Source organism: Electrophorus electricus, chromosome 24 (assembly GCF_013358815.1).
Source record: "Electrophorus electricus isolate fEleEle1 chromosome 24, fEleEle1.pri, whole genome shotgun sequence".
NCBI lineage: Eukaryota > Metazoa > Chordata > Actinopteri > Gymnotiformes > Gymnotidae > Electrophorus > Electrophorus electricus.
In genome coordinates this window covers 8,615,197-8,632,123 of record NC_049558.1, presented here as the reverse complement: position 1 = coordinate 8,632,123, position 16,927 = coordinate 8,615,197, and the positions used below count along the sequence as shown (strand labels likewise).

Genomic DNA, 16,927 nt, shown 5'->3' with positions numbered 1-16,927 from the left:
TTGTTAAAAAGGTTGGGAAGTCATTTCAAAGTCCTGAGATAAAGATTTTTTGCTGGTTTTATGTCAACAAACCTTTGGTAAAGAAGAACATAATTACTCCCATTTGGCCTTTTACTGTGGTCTTAGCCTCCTGCTAAGATCGGTGTAATATAAATAGTTGAAGAAAATAAAGTGAGTCCCTTTAAATAAATTTGGAATCTGCATTTTAATTTTTTTTATTCGGTTTGCCCTCAATGGATATCGAATTCATTGTGGTTGCATAGCATTGGTGTCAGTTTTGGAGTGAAGAAGGTGTAATATTCCTCAACATAGCCCTAATAAATTTAATAATAATAAATGAATAAATATATCCAATCCAATGTCTGTATGAATTTATATTAAAAAAAATAGTAAAGTAAAAAAAACAGTTTTCTTTCAGATTTAATAAATAGCCACATCTATTTGTACTGCTGCTTTCTCTATCTTATCACAGTGTCTGGTTGGTTCAACACTACTTGTTTATCTGTCTGGATCTGGAGGTCCCACGGGAACTTAACCTTGTTGTTCTCCACCACTCTCTGTGGTTCCTCCCATTTGGACTTGGGGGTGTCCAGCTCATATGCCTTGCGAATGTTCCTGTAAATGATCCCTGCCACTTGGTAGTGTCTCTCAATATATGCCTTCCCTGCCAGCATCTTGCATCCTGCCACCAAGTTACAGATTGTCTCGGAGGCTCCTTTGCACAGAATCTTCGGTCTTCTCTGTTGTGAAACTTGGGAATTATCCCTTGCTTTGATTGACCTAGTGCTTAGTGCTGGATCTTTTGCTGCCATGAGTAGTGCCTTTATTCTGTCCTTCAGTCCTTCAGTTGCTTTTTCCAGCCATTGGTAGGATTGTCTTATTTCTGCCACCTCTGCTATCTGTAGGTGGTACATTCCATGGAGGGGATTTAGAGCCTGGGAGTCCATGATTCAGCTCATCATTGGGGGCTATTGCTGGTACATATTCATGGCTGTGCCATGTCTCATCCTGGACGGTGGATCTTACATTTTGTAAGTCCCTTATCCCTTCCTTCTGGCTGGCGTATGACCTTAGGATGTTGGGTGGAGTGCCGCAGGAACTGAGGAGTTTTCCGGTCTTCATGTCGGCAGTTTCCAGCCCGTCTCTGGGTCAGCTTATTGTGTGTGCTGGGTAAACGATAACTGGCAGCGCACATGTGTTTAAGACTTTGATCTTATTGTTCTCTTTCAATTGGCTCTTGAGAACCTGCCTGATCTGAGCTACTGGGATGTCGCTGTCCCTTTTCATTTCTGCCTCATAGAATATTTCATATTGATGATGGCAGGGAAATGTATATGGAAGTATGTAGTCCTAATAAATCCGTAGGTAACGGGAGGTTTTGCCATGGTGATGAGACATCACCACATGCCCAGACTCCAGTTACACATTCCACAGTAACGTTGGCAATTAAACCACAATTATACAAGTATTCCAATTAACAGATTTTATAATCAGCCAGTCATCCTCATTATTAAACAAGTCTAGCTTCAGAAAAATATGACATGTGATGGCTTTGTGGATAAGCATCAGTAGAAAACAATAATCAGAGCATAAACCTGCCAACAAGCAACCGCTCTGTTTGAACTGCGCCTTAAAGGAGTCTGAACATTTTCTCTTTCAACTTTTTACCAGTTGTTAGATAAAATATATTAATTGCCTATACTGTGACAAATTCCTATTTAATACATTATCCAAATCGACGAAAATAATTGACTGGACATATTTTTCCAAAAACACTTTTAATAGCACTGACACTTTCCACCTTATTATATGACATAATTATACTAACAAACTCATAAGAACTTACCAAAAAATTCACATCATCAGAAAAAAACAAAACACAGTCATACCTTTGCAGTCTTTCCGTGCTGGAATCGTTGTCTTTTTTTTTAGTTCCCCGAGCCTCCTGTTTACATCAGAGATATTATTACTCTTTCCACAGAACTCTTTGGGGTGGGGTGGAGCACTGTAAAAAACAACAACATGTGGGTACATCCTAAATCATAGGACATAAAAGTTTAACATTTTAATAGCATAATAATATTAGTAATTTATTTGTACAGTCTCTTTTTATATCACTTAGGCTATAGTGAAATTAGGTTTTTTATCTCATTTAAAGTCCTTCTTTAATCACTAGTTTTGACTCACCAATTTATTGAATAAACTATATATGTCTGAGTATTTTACAACTATATCAAACTAGTTGAGGAAGTGGCTCAGCCTTGTAGTCCATTTGACTGACATGTCCACCTGCTTCTGTCTTCCCTGCCCTCAGTCCACCAGACTGGTGTACCGTGGCCCAGCTGACTCAAGCTGCTGAAAAAAGAATCTGTTAGAATCTCCTCTATCATAAATACCTTCCCCTCTGTCAAATGGGGATAATTTTAGACACACATAAGGCATTGAGGGATTTTCTCACACGGCTGGAGTTCAGGCTGACGTTCGCCCCATATAGTAGATGTGTTCTACCGTTGCCCCTTAGTTGCAGTCGTGTTTTCCTAGGTAAAGCCAAGTGGACCAACCAAAGGGATGTCCAACCAAAGTGATCAAGACTCCTACACAGAGGAGCTAGATGAAGACAAACTTCTGGCAGGCCTTTCAGCTGAGGAGATCCAACAGCTTCAGGATGAGATGGAGGTTATTGCCCCCGATGAGAGGGTACCGGCAGGAGTTAAGCAGAGGGACGTGGTGGCTCAAGGTACTATGTTGGCTTTCATTTTCCCTGTGTCATGGGCCGTGGTGTTCATTCTCATTTGCCTGCCATTTTGCCAAGAACTATTTACTATAGTCTTTGATATTTGCTTGATGAAAGTAACCTTCATCTTGAGCACCTTATCTTAAAATTATATATATATATATATATATATGTGTGTGGGTGTGTGTGTGTGTGTGTGTGTGCGCGGGTTTGTTTGAGTGTGTGGGTGTATGTGTTTTGATCTTTCTTTTTAATTTCCTTCCAACATCCTAAATGCTAATATGGTGCTTGAGTATGTTGCTTGAGTATTAGCACAGTGCAACCTTCTTTATTGTTTTACCTGTAAAAGGATATTACTTATCTGACTGAGAGTTGAATACGTTCAGTACAGAAGGGCTATTCTATAGCAGGTAACAAAGAGCAGAACACAGAGGAAGAGGAGGAAATAGATGAAGATGAAATTCTGGCAGGTCTATCTGCTGAGGAACTCAAAGAACTCCAGAATGAGATCGAGGTGATCGCACCTGATGAGAGAGTGCCAGTAGGTATGAGACAGAAGGACCAGACCGATAAACCTCCAACAGGTTCATTTGACCACAGATCACTAGTGGAGTACCTCTACTGGGAGAAAGAGTCTAACCGTCTGCTAGAAGAAGAAAGAGTCCCCACAACCCTGCTGCCCAGTCGAGTAAGACCACCGCTATTGACAAAATGCAATAATATGAGCACCTACAAGCTTGGCACTACTATGTGCTTACCAGTGGCATACAACGTCATTATCGATGATTATGATTATCTAAACTTTACGTTTGGAGGATGCTAGTTTTCCGTGTTGTAGTTGTTTAATTTTTGTCTTTTTTCTTTGGCATCACCAGAAAAAGACAGAAAAGGAAATTAGGAATGGAGAGGAAAAAGAGGATGAAAACGATGTGGAATGTGCGTATGAAGAGACAGAGGAGCAGGTTGGAGGTGGCAAGGGAGAGGAAGCGACAGAGGAGGCGATCGAGGAGGTGATAGAGGAGGTGGTGGGGGCGGAAGACAACAGGGTTGAGGAACAAAACAGACAGCCCATTAAAAGAGGGATGGTGAAGAACGGCCCTGCCGTGTCTGTCACCTCTCAGGAAATCTCACAGCCCCCGCCACAGTTTTCTGGTTCCAAGAACGGGGGAGAAGCTCCTAGATCAGAACAGAATGAACGAGAATTGATGGTAGCTGACGAGAAGCGATCAGACCAGCTTCATTCTGAGCCTGCTCCTTCTGTTTATGAGAACTGGGTCCCTGAGAAAGAGGAGAGAGTGATATCCAAGCTCAAGATCCCAAAACTCGCACTTGGTAATGGTTTGAGCAAAAAGACTGCAAGGCCCTCTGGGAATGAAACTAATCTGGAGAGAACTCTGGACAAGATCCGTAAGAACAACCCCTCTGTCACTGACGTCAACCTAAACAACATTGAAAACATTCCTAAAGAAATGCTCCTGGATTATGTCGAGGCACTCAGGAAGAACAAGCATGTAAAGACCTTCAGCATTGCGAACACAGGGGCAGATGAAAATGTCGCCTTCTCCCTGGCCAACATGTTGCGTGAGAACAGGAGCATCACCACACTGAACATCGAGTCTAACTTCATCACTGGAAAAGGTATTATTGCAATAATGCGCTGTCTACAATTCAACGAGACTCTGACCGAACTCCGCTTCCACAACCAGAGGCACATGCTCGGCCACCATGCAGAGATGGAGGTGTCTCGTCTCCTCAAAGCCAATAGCACCCTTCTGAAGCTGGGCTACCACTTTGAGCTACCGGGCCCTCGGATGGTTGTAACCAACTTGCTCACCAGAAACTTGGACCGCCAGAGACAGCAGAGGAAGGAAGAACAGAGGCTCCAGCAAATGAAGGAGCGACAGCAGATTATGGAGATGTACGAGAGCAGTCTGAACTTGCCTCCTGGTCTACTGCAGATGCTAGGAGGATACATTCCTGAGACGGCGTTTCTACAAGCCGCCCAGGAGCCTCGGGAGGTTCTGCCAAGATCTCCAGAGCCATCCCCAGTGTCCAGCCCCATTCAGCAGCTACGAAACACGCAGCCTTCTCCTCGGCAGCCTCCTTCCAGCTTGGCTTCAGGCTCAGGCAACCCGCTGAAAGATGTGCAACTTAAGAAGACTCCCAAACGACGCGACCCCTTCCTGGAGCTTAACCCTGGAGAAGAGAGGCGAAATGGAAGAGCCAACATTCAGCTACGCAGCACTCCCAAGCAGAGGAGCGCAGCAAGCGAAGGGCCCACAGATGACAAAGCCAACCTGAGGGACATGATAAAGACACTAAAACCAATTCCTCGAAGGAGGCAGCCACCCAAAGTGGATCTAACACCACGTGACCTGCTCCTCAGCGAAATTCGACAGAGCAACGTGGCCTATCTAAAAGCCGTAAGTGCGATTAAGCCTCCTCAGTTTACACTCAATTCCTGGCAAGTAGATATGCACAGCATCACAATTAAGATTGTCGAGTAAAGAGCATGGTACGATCACTTGTGAGGGAGTGAAAGTGTAAGAGTTAATATTGGCGGAATAGGAAAATTGTGGGTTTTTCTTCTAACACTTTTAACATACAAAGACATAAAACTGAGCTGAGGGCTGAGCTGAGCTGCCTGTAGCGTAATTCAGCCACATACAAACTAGACCATTTAGATCAAGTATAGAGTCTCGTGTCTTCATTACATGGACCAAGGGGAAATTTCTTGAAGGGAGCAAATTAACTTGGCGCTTATTGTGAAAAGTTAAGTAAACACCATCATTCGGCTGCAACTAGGTTTCTAAAGGCAGTTCTGTCCATTAGGCTTCTGTTGTTTGGCAGTCTTTTGTATTCTCAAGCCTAATCTTGTTGCATCATCTTCGGGGATTTCGCTAGTGGAAACACAAGTTCATTTGCATTTTCCTTTGCTGACTTTTTGGAAATTCATAAAACGTTTGAATGGAAACCCAGTATTAGACTTTGATCACACATGAAAATATTGAAATATTGAGATCTTTTTAGGTGATTGAAGCCACTTAAAAATCTCTAAAGACATTCAAGAAATCATCACTGGTGTGTAGACAATAGATACAATTTTGTGTCATGTCCAATCCTCTTGCCAAATCAATTGTTTCATCTACAGGTGCCTCTTCCCAAGGTTCTTGAGTCCAGAGAAACCAGTCTTTTTTGAGGATCGTATGCTTTCAGGTAGACTGCACACATCAGCATTCACCACCGAAGGGCAGCGGTATAAGGAAATAAACCATGAAGACATTTAAGTCTGCTTTGGCGCATTTATGGAAACCAGCTGGTTCAATCAGTGGTCAAGATATTTACTCAACTATGCATCAGTTCTTAGTTTCAATAATTAGGCTTCCTTCTTTTTTAGAGAGAGGATAAGTAATAAGTGATGTCTTGCCTGTACCTGTAGACAATGCTGCACTAATCAAGTACACCTGGACGAGCTATATAGTGCCATAATAAATGGCACTGTATAGTAATAAATCAGTCTTGAATTACTATTGAGATGAATGAAACTATGTTCTTTAACAGCAGTTTCCATCAACTTGCCATTGTTTCATGACACTGAAGTTAATCAAGCTCTCTATGGAGTTACAGTTCTGCTATTTTAATTGGACAGTGACACTTTCTGTGGTTTGTCTTTGTACTCCAGCACTTTTGATTTGAAATGACTTTATGTGTGGCCAATGTAGCAAAGTATTTCCTTTCATCCAGACTACATAAATTTTGGAACCATGTGAAACCATAGCTGAAGAACACAAAACTGCATATTTAAAAGTGTAGTCAAAGGCGTTTAACGTATTCAGATGGAAGGTTTTGCTCTGTGGTATAACAGCACCATATAAAAATCACGTATATATATTTATGGTACTTTTATGTCATAAACTGAATATACTGTTAGAATATATTGTCTTTGTACACGTTTTTTTAAAGAAAATTTAAGCAGATACAGCACCATGCTGCCTCCTACTGGACTTCACCAAAAATATCAAAAGCTCTCTCTCTTTTGGATGTGAACAAAAGAACAAGCAATAGGATCAATTTTTCATTTATTTTAGTATCAGTTTCCCATTATAAGCCTAATTCACATTTATATTAAAAAAAACCCCACTAATAATTGTGTATTCAGTGCCCAATTTTATTGACATCATTTCTGTTACAAATATTCCCATAGTCAGGAGCACTACTGGCAGACCGTCTTTTCCATGTTGATAATAAAATTAAACAAATATAGTTGTACTAAACCAATTAAAAACCACAACTTGAGATGAGGCAGGACCGAGCTCTTCCGATGAGGTGGCGCTGACTCTTAGGAATCCGAGGAGGAGTCTTTGACATCTGTGCTCTCAGTCGCCTCACTGACCTCGCTCAACTCTTTACTCTCCCCACCGCTGTCTCCATCACCCTCCTTTTCTCCATCCTGCACCGTCAGCTTCTCCACCAGCCCTGTGACTGTGGCCACCTGCGATGAGGGTGCCTCCGAGCCCCACAAACGCACACCTGGTTTCTGCAGCTGAGCGTCGGAGGAAGCACAGGTTAATAATGTTACTAAACACGGCATGACCTCTAATTACAGACAAAATAGTTTAACTTTTTAAAAGACTGGTAGGTTAATTGGGTGGTATTTATACAACCTCAGCCAGGTGACAGACTGTCAGAAAGGGATGGCTGGAGGCTGACATTTAGTAATGAATGCCAGCAAGTGCCACTGCGGTGCATTAGAAAATTTTAAATCAGCTGTGTGCCTTCAAGATGCGGACGAGCGAAGGCGACAGTACAGTGGGAGAAAGAAGGAAGCAAGTTGACAAAAACTGTTATTCACCGCAGACAGTGTGGGAAATTACTACCTGCCAACAGCTGAAGGCTGGTAGATTTGTCAAACCTACCACCAGCCACGGTAGTGGGTGGACAAACAGCTATAGGAAGCATGGTTTAAGGAGAGTCTAATCTGAGATGACATGGCTTGTCAATGTTTAGACTGAATTTTTACACCAGGGCAAGTAATAGGATAGATACTTTTCACAGAATACTGAATATAACTTGTTTTAACAGACTCCATAATGCATATACATGATTTCCTTGTGCTATTAATGGTAGGGTGAGGTTCCATTAGCCATTTCAGGCTAATCTTAAGGATACACTAAAACTGAACTGACAAGCTATGTTCTAGCCTACCTACAAGACTTTAATTTCTTAAAACTACAACATATCTTTGCCTTGGTTCTCAGGAATGTAGCATCAGGGATATTGTATCAACTATCTTCACAGTGCATTGTGACTGAAAACTTGAAGTTGAGGTACACTTCTTATCCAGAACAAGCTTCATATTTAACACTGTACGCGTTCCTTGGAAATCATGTTAATAGCACTTGGTGTTACTAGCACTACACTACAGCCTGCTCTACCAGGAGAGCTATGGGAGTACACATCCTACTGTGATTTTTGGAGTACAGTAAGCAAATAAGATATGGCACAATCTGCACCCCAAGTATGTTAGAGAATGAAAACTGCATTGTGTCAAATGCACATTCCCATAAGATAAGACCTAACTGCAACTTGCACAGATGTTTTTATTCACCTCAAAGCATCCAAGACTTTTAATTGGTGTGAATGTTATACCCCAGCCAAATGCTCACCGATGCATTAATAAAGGACAGATCTGAGACCATCACTTTAGGAACTATACGTATGTGGCAGTGCCTACACAGTTATAATAAGGATGTGCATGTCATTGAAAGAAAGTTTATCAGGAACCATCCTGTACCTCATCTGCCATCTGTGTGAGGTTCCTCTTCATAGCATATGCATCCTCTCCATCTGCATAATATTTGGGCTCTACTTCACTTATCCTAAAGCACAGCAGGACACCAATATGAAAAACACGAATCCTGAGTCATAAGATGGTGCTTGGTATTGTGACAGATACTTACTGAAATTTGAGTGTGTTGGAGTACAAGTGAAGGGCTGCCCGATTGCTGAAAACACCACAGACCAAAAAAAGTGAGACAAAAAGTAATCGTAAACATATACTGAAGCCATCAGACAAGCCTGAGAGAACAAGAGAGAGCTGTAGGACTCCTACCTTTTCCTAACATGTAGAGAGACATATTTTGCATTGAAGTTCTCAATCATGGCTCGGCTTGCTTGGTCCATTAATTTTTGAGCCAGACCAAGTCGTCTGTGGGAACGCTTAACTGCCTATATAACAAACACCATAATACACTCACACACAAAACTAGTTTTCTAAAAACATTTAGGTAAGAGATAATGGGGGAAAGCACAGCAAAGGACCAAGACAAATTAATATTCACACACTGTCACAGGGAAAAACTGACTTTACTCACTAGCGATGTAATATGTCCATGGGGAACATCATCAGGATCTTCTTCCCTTTAGAGAAACAGAAATAATAATAAAGAATTTCAACCCCCCAAAATATTGTGGAGCCTTTTCTTTAAAATCCATGTGCAGCTCACATTAAATTGTAGGTGTTTTTTTTTTTAACTTACATTTTGGCAAGAACATATCCAACTATCTTTCCATTCTCATCCTCAGCAATGTATGAAAGCTGAAAAAAAGAAGCCTTTTTCAGTAACTGCACACTTTCAGTGACAGAATTCCCAGTAATGTGAGCGCACTCTGCACAGGCGGGGTTATAGCAGACCTGTGGCCACGACAGCCCATGGTAGAAGTAATACTTCATCTGATAGTTTTCTGGAAGACACAGCAAGTTGCAGTGCTGCATGTTCATCAGATCCTCTGGCTATAAACACACGCACGCACACACACACACACACACACACACACACACACAAACAAACACACACACACAAACACACACACACAAACACACACACACAAACACACACAAACACACACACACACAAACAAACAAACAAACACACACAAACAAACAAACACACACACAAACACACACACACACATATATGACACAAAGAAAAAATTTCCATAAATAATAAAATAATTCAATACACTGTGATAAGACTTACGCAGTGGAGCGTAACTTAACACTGCTGACTGCTGTAGCGTTAACTTCCTAGCACGCTAAGCTATATTACAAAATCTATGGCAAATTTGCGCACATTTTCCGTCGGCAAGCTAACCGGACAGTGCACAATATTCAACATTAGCTAGCTAGATAGATAGATAATGTTCGAGTTGTCGTTTACACACGAAAATGATTCGTCTTGGCTTAATTCACCAGGTAGCTAACTAGGCTAGGCTAGGCTAGGCTAGAGCGCAGCAGAGCTAGCAGCCTAGCTCGATGGCTAATTAATGTAGCAATTTGGTCGGAGCAGCGGTTACAACACCAAAGTCATTACTCACCCTAGCATTGCGAATGTTCATTTTAAATGTCGAATTTTACTCTCCCGCTACACTATAAAATATCACATCCAATGTAAAGTCGTTTTGCGACATAAAACTTGGAAGAAGCTAATAACAGTTACTCCTGTAGTGCCATGTTGCTAACCCTGGAAATCGCGTAAATTCCCTTTTCCGGTATAAGGTAAAAGCCCCCTAAAAGACTAGATCTTTGTGCTCTTTCTTAGGAAATGTTTAGAGATATAAACTTTGTTATTTGCTTCGCCCAAAGTCAGTACATATTTCAACAATTTATTTAGATTGATGCTTATTTAATTACTTATACATTCTTTAAAACATCAGGATGACATTGTAGAGCTGTCAAAATGAAATGACCCGTAACCATAACTAAAGCTAAACCATAACTAAATGAGAACATGAGAACCTATGTTTGGGTGAGGAAGTAAGTAAAAATATAAATGAAATATATAAGGGTGGTGGGAATAGTAAAACATAATTACCAAGTTCTCAGAGTGCTATTATTTGAAAACATTTTTTAAAAATATATGATTTATAACTATATTGTTGCATTGGCACAAAGAAAGAAGTGTCAGAAGACATCATGGCTCCAATCAACACTTTATTTGCGGCAGCACAACAAACACAGCCACAAAGCAAAAACAGGGGGAGAGTAACTAAAACACAAACCATGAGAATGGCAACACAATATTTACACCCTAATTAAACTAAAAGCTAATGATTAAACTGAATGTACGCATGTACAATGTCTAACAGCATTTACATTTTTTATTTATTTATTTTTACGTATTTCACTGGACGTGGGGATGTGCATATCATCCTGGCAACCGTCGCCATCAGCCATTCTGATGATCCATTCAGCCCCAGCAGGGAACCTGATGAATGGGCGTGCTCCACTCACAGCCGTGCCCTCTCCCACAGGGGTAGTACTGGGAGGCAACATCAGCAACATCGTTCCTCAAAACCACCTGTGCTAAAGAGGGTGCTGCTTGTATGCTCCACTCTCCACTCCTAAAGATCCACGGATCAGTTCTGACGCTACGGGTCCAGAACTAACTAAGTGACAGACCTAGTTAGAGCATTGTCACTCCACAGGCATCCCAGGTGCCTTTTGCGGTGCGAGGGAGCATACCTGGTCATAACAGGGACACCAGTGAGACTGTATCAGCAGCTATGTTTCCCTCAACATTCTTTGCAAATTGCAAGCAATAAAATGAAAATTAGTGAAAAGACATTTGTGAATTTTTCTGCTCAGCAGCATGTTTCTGTCAAAATAGCAACAACAACAACAATAACATTATTATTATTATTATTATTATTATTATTATTATTATTATTATTATTATTATTATTATTATTAATATCTGGCGATAATAAAAGCAGTTCCTCATTCTGAATGTGTATGGATAAATGGTCCTATAACTCATACTGGAATGCAGAAAAAATGATAGCAGTTGGAATAGTGAGTTGGGTCTTTGCAGATGCTGGTGACTTTCATCAGACAACACAACTTGACTCATAAATCTCTTACATGGTAGCTGCAGCCAAATGATTTTCTGGGCACTGATGACTTGCTACAGAGCTTTCTAGTCTGCTGATGTGCTACTGGAAGTGGACTAGCATACTGCTTTGCATTGTTATAACATTACAATGCATTATTCTAGTATGCACTCTGTGGTGCATCAGTTGGAGGCCACTAGAAACTGTTGGGGCACTTTTACTTCCTTACATTTATATTTACATTTACAGCATTATCCAATGCGACTTACAATTATGACTGAATACACCTTGAGCAACAGATTTTCCCAAGTTGATGATGAGGTATTTGGTATTAAGAGTAAGATCCTGCACAGAACACAACTCTACAAGGTTCTACACCTCCACTCTGTAGGCCATCTGGTTATTGCTTGAGACAGGTCCAATGACTACTGTGTCATCTGCAGATTTGATGATGGTCCAGGCACACATTAATAGGTGAAGAAGGGGTAATGGGACAAATTCAGAACACACCCTTGCCATGTAACAGGACTGAGGGAAGATACAAATGCCTCAACATCTAGCAGTAGCTTGGTCTACATTTCCTCCATTATTGAAGGTTGCCATGGGGATACCGCCAAGTGGAAGCCATCTGAGATATCAGTGTCATGCTCCCTAGGCCAAACCCCATCTCTTAGCATTCAGCTGTTGCGAGCTCTCCGGTCACTCATTCCGGTTCCTCTAATCGTCATGCCCTCATCAGATCTGCATCCCTGGACTGCTATTTGTTCTCACCTGTTTCTCGCTAGTTCCATGTCTATTCAAACCCATCCATTTCCATGTGTTTGTTGCCAAGTGTCACCATGGTCTGTATGTGTGTACCGAGTATTCATTTCTATCTGCCTTTCAGGATTACAGCTTGTTCTGTGTTTGGGTTATTGTCTTAATCTGGACCCTACCTGGCTAGTTTGCCTTTTGGGCTGCTACCTGGTATTATGTGTTCTGGATTGTTTACTGGTTTGTTCAGTTGTCAACTCCTCATGTGCTGGCTTACTACTGTGGATACCGACCACTGTCTCTTATTTTACCCCAAACCCGGATTGTCATTTTGTAAACACAATCAGCTCTGTTGTTCACAACTGCAAGCGTCTGTCTCCGGTCTGGCTCATGACAGAATACTTCGCCATCACGCAGATGGCAGACATTGATTCCCTTTCTTCGGCTATTGCCAACCAAGCGAGATTACTGGAACAACACCAGCAAATGTTTGGAGGATTCATCCAGTCTGTCTCTGCCCTCACCTAATAACAACATGACCAACAGACACAGCTACAGATGATAGCGGAGAATTTGACAGAACTATCTGTCTTTCTGTGGTCTCTGCACTCCCCGCAATCAGTTCAGGTGCCTCAAACAGTTACTGCCATAACAGAGCAGACTGTGATTGTCTTCCCAATAAGCAAGCCAGACAAGTACGATGGCAGACCGAAGGAATGCAAAGGATTTTTGCTCCAGTGTTCCCTTTACATTAATAATTCCCCTTCTACTACAGATCAAGCACATATATCCTATGTAGTTTCGCACATAATAGGGAAAGCTCCTGTCTGGGCTACCACAGTGTGGTTAAGGGTACACAGGTCCTTATACGATCAATTTGAGAAGGAGATCTGTACTGTTTGCGACCATCCACATGAAGGAAGATCCAACGGGGTTGGTTAAAATACGCCAAGAATATCGTTCAGTGTCAGATTACATGTTGGGTTACCGATTACCTGTTCGATTACCTGTTCTCAGATATTCCAGAAATGTGGGAATTTTCTTTCTTTTCATCTGTAAAGCTCATGGTTTTTGAAAGGGTATTTACTTTCATCGGTAGGAACGAGAGCCTCTTATGAGTATCTCTGCTCATAAGTGTTGTCTTTAAAGGACAAAGGTCTTCTCCTCTTGTGCTATGATACTAGGGATGACCCCTTCTTTCACCAGATGATTCAACATAAGATATGCATCATACTTGTGTACTATAAATGTGTGCCCTTTGTATTTTCTTTGACAGAACCTTTTTAAAAAGGCTTTGATGCAACTATCCTCTTCATCTGTCTACACAACCCCTTTGAATCCCATATAACATATAAAATTTGCTATCTGTCTGGGGTTTTATTTACCACATTTTTTAACCACATTTACTATGTAGCAGATTGTGTTTTTTTCCTTTTTTGGATAAGTTGTTCATAGGCACATCAAAGAATATTTTATAGCGAAGTGCACGAAAAATCACAGAGGTGCATTTAGAGCTTTTACTCAAAGGTTTATTTGTGGCAGAAATTTGTTTTAAATGTTTTACAGCTATTACAGTGCATAGTTCTGGTGAGTTCCTCTGCTAGCTTCCTACAAAGTTCTTGTGATGCATTTATTACCTGGTTATGACCACACTAGAAAATACCGATGAGTCAGTTTCCTTGGTATAGCAGATAGGTCATAAATAATCATAGACAATAAAAGCAGTCAGGCTTTTTTTTTTCCAGCCATATATTTAGACTTTGTTTTGTGCAGCATTAACATATAGGGGCCAATGTGTTCACGGAGCAATGTTCCTCCCTTCTGACAACCAGTTCCTCAGTCTTAGCAGAGACACCATCAGCCATAGTGTAATACAGCCTGACATCAGGGCAAATCTCAAGGTGCAGGCTGAACATAAATTTTGTAAGATAGTCATACATGTCGGCACTAATGAGTTGAGGTAGTTTGAGATTACAAAGAAAAACATTAAAAAGGTGTGTCAGTTGGCCTTGCTGTTTCTGTGAACCAGATGATGAGGTATGGTCCCGGCTCCTCTGTACAGCTTGTTATTAACTCCTTCCTATCTTTGGTAAAGGTGTAGATCTGGGGTCCGTGGACCACCTCCCTTTTGTCACTCAGTTTTCTTTACTGTGAGCAGGGGACTGCTGATGTTCCAGGGCTCACACCTGTGGTTCCTTCTGGCTCTTTCCTTTTAGCTATGCTGCCATATCTAGATCTGCCTGAGTCCATCTTTCACATTACAGTTCCCCAATTTACACACAATCATACCTGGAAATGCCTAATAATCTATCTTCTCTTTCTGCCAAGATACACCATCGGGACCAGACTAGGACTTCTAGAAATCTGGACTCTTTCACTATTTATTCTGCATCTTATTGTTGTGACCTTTGTTGGCCAGAGGAGGATGCCCCCCCGCCTTCCGCCTTCCGCCTCTGAGTCTTGATTCCTCTCAAGGTTTCTTCCTCATGCTCTAGGGAGTTTTTCCTTACCACTGTCACCCTTGGCTTGCTCATTGGGGCTTGAACTATGACATTTGTAAAGCCGCTTTGTGACAACATCTGTTGCGATATATATAAATAAATTTGACTTGACATCACAGACATTTTACATAAACGTTCTATGACTTTACAGAGAAAATGTGTATTTCTTTCCACATTTTAGAAATAACCGGTCATTAGTGAAAACAAAAAGGGGAAATGTAAGCTCCAGTTGATGGTGACGAACCAGACTGTCTGGTCTCTCCCGTAGAGACCTTTGCAGCTCTGGTAGGGTTAGGGTTACCTCAGGTTACAACCAGACTTATATTAAAGATATTTTACTGAATGTTCTTTGACCTTATAGAACCTTTTTTCCAATACACTATAAAGAAAACCTGAATTGGAGACCTCTGGAGCTCAGGTCTGAATCAGACTTTTGTTTTTTTAACAAAAACCTTCAGTAACTTTAGAATATTTATATGAAATTTCTATAGTAATAAAAAATGTATATAATTTCTTTTTAAAAATATATTTCTGTCTAGCTGGGAACAGCCAGCCACATCAGTGTGATGTTTTTAGAACATTTACATAATATTTCTGTAGGACAGGTATGTAATAGCTGTAACTTAAAAATTTTTCTGACTAGGCTGACAACAGAGAGCCTCATTACACTTATGCTTCATTGCCTTATGTAATGTGACATTTCAAAACATATGCAAATTTTCTATAGTCATAGAAAATTTATAGTCATAGAAAAATATAGTCATAGAAAATTGCATAACTATTTCTGTAACTATTGAAAGAGGATTATGTGCATTCAAAAGACAAATTCAATTTTAATGAACTTTAATAAACATTTGTCAGAAAATTAGTTCAAAAACATTTCACTGTTTATTTTAGGTTATGAAATGGTTTTCTTCCAAGCAGTTTTCTTCTCCTTGGCTTCAGTCTTCTCTTATTCAACATCGGGGGCTAAGGGGTCTTTGGCGCCCCCTTGGACCAGTTCACTTTCAGGGGCATTGACATTTTTCTTCTGCATCTAGAGATAAACAAACAAATGCTCTAGAAAACCTAATACTGAGAGGAAATAAGATGAGGTGTAGACCTGAGGTCGCCTGCTGAGAATTAGATTTCTGGTATAGTATTTCTTTCCCACGAGGATCCATGATCCAGTGACCTTCAGTAAAGCTACTGAAAAATGACAATGTCTCTTTATCCTCAAATTAGAATTGACAAAAAAAAGTGTCTTCATATTAAAATTAAATTTTAATGAGACATAAAAAAGCCTTTGTTTGAGCAAGAATGATTGTTCTATCAGTGATTAACAGAGGATACTGTAAGAAGTGAGCACATGCAAGGTTCTCATAGGTGCCATTATGCATTATCCAGTTAGGTGATTGAGTTATGTGTTATTATTGCCATGTATAAAGATTGTGTAATCTTCTTGATTAAAAATATTTGTAACTATTAAATAATATTTTCTTAAAATTACAATTGCAATAGAACAGTTCTGTAATTTCTTTGTAATAAAGATTTTATTGCCTAGTCTGGCAAAAGCAAAGTCCATTGCCCTTACTCAGAATAAAGATCTGGGAGCTAAAACAACATTTATGTAATTGGGGCAGTGGTAGCTCAGGTTAAGGTAACTAGTAATCAGATGGTTGACACTGTTGGGCCCCTGAGTAAGATCCTTAATCCTCAATTGCTCATGTTGTGTTCAGTCAGAATTGGAAGCAGCAGCTAAATCGTTTTACAACAAGTATGTAAATTGTCTATAGTCAAACAACAGTTCTGTAATTTTTTTTTAACTGTTAACATTTTCATATTTTTTATAGTCACAAAAGTTCAATTTTAGAAGATCCATGTAATTTTAAATAGCATTAATTTTACTTATAGTTTCTATGATCTCGCTATGATCTTAAATGTAGTAAAAGTGCTTGCCTACGCCAAAGCTCTTCAAAAACTACGAGTCTTTCTCTGCTTAGGGAGCACAAGTTTGCGGAACAGCGAAATACCGTAAATTCTCGCATATAGGTGCATTTGTCGTGAA

At 40.4% G+C, this 16,927-nt stretch overlaps 2 protein-coding genes across 3 annotated transcripts; one reads left to right on the top strand and one right to left on the bottom strand.

The window, feature by feature from the left end:
* The first annotated feature begins 672 nt into the window (after positions 1 to 672).
* lmod3 (leiomodin 3 (fetal)) lies at positions 673 to 6,671 on the top strand. Of its 2 annotated transcripts, none has more exons than XM_027019214.2 (5): positions 673 to 1,031; positions 2,542 to 2,737; positions 3,145 to 3,422; positions 3,610 to 5,157; positions 5,886 to 6,671. In XM_027019214.2, exons 1-5 carry the CDS (start codon positions 999 to 1,001, stop codon positions 5,931 to 5,933), a joined length of 2,103 nt encoding a protein of 700 aa, XP_026875015.2. In that variant the 5' UTR covers positions 673 to 998; the 3' UTR covers positions 5,934 to 6,671. The 2 variants fall into 2 exon arrangements, with proteins under 2 accessions (XP_026875015.2, XP_026875014.2); XM_027019213.2 differs by having other exon boundaries at positions 674 to 1,031; positions 3,142 to 3,422.
* Positions 6,672 to 6,881: 210 nt separating this feature from the next.
* naa10 (N-alpha-acetyltransferase 10, NatA catalytic subuni) lies at positions 6,882 to 10,268 on the bottom strand. The gene is made up of 8 exons (XM_027019215.2): positions 10,112 to 10,268; positions 9,429 to 9,527; positions 9,274 to 9,332; positions 9,109 to 9,154; positions 8,847 to 8,962; positions 8,695 to 8,739; positions 8,529 to 8,613; positions 6,882 to 7,277 (listed from the first exon to the last, which is right to left on the bottom strand). Exons 1-8 carry the CDS (start codon positions 10,130 to 10,132, stop codon positions 7,074 to 7,076), a joined length of 675 nt encoding a protein of 224 aa, XP_026875016.1. The 5' UTR covers positions 10,133 to 10,268; the 3' UTR covers positions 6,882 to 7,073.
* Between the last annotated feature and the right edge of the window lie 6,659 nt (positions 10,269 to 16,927).

What these genes read in the sequence shown, in the direction of transcription:
- lmod3 (XM_027019213.2), top strand. Translation starts at nt 999, where the DNA reads ATGTCTCATCCTGGACGGTGGATCTTACATTTT. An exon ending in GAGGGACGTGGTGGCTCAAG is followed by an intron (nt 2,738 to 3,141) that starts GTACTATGTTGG and finishes GCTATTCTATAG; the next exon opens with CAGGTAACAAAGAGCAGAAC. An exon ending in CAACCCTGCTGCCCAGTCGA is followed by an intron (nt 3,423 to 3,609) that starts GTAAGACCACCG and finishes TGGCATCACCAG; the next exon opens with AAAAAGACAGAAAAGGAAAT.
- naa10 (XM_027019215.2), bottom strand. Translation starts at nt 10,132, where the DNA reads ATGAACATTCGCAATGCTAGG. An exon ending in ATGGGCTGTCGTGGCCACAG is followed by an intron (nt 9,333 to 9,428) that starts GTCTGCTATAAC and finishes TCTTTTTTTCAG; the next exon opens with CTTTCATACATTGCTGAGGA. An exon ending in ATGGACATATTACATCGCTA is followed by an intron (nt 8,963 to 9,108) that starts GTGAGTAAAGTC and finishes TTTGTTATATAG; the next exon opens with GCAGTTAAGCGTTCCCACAG.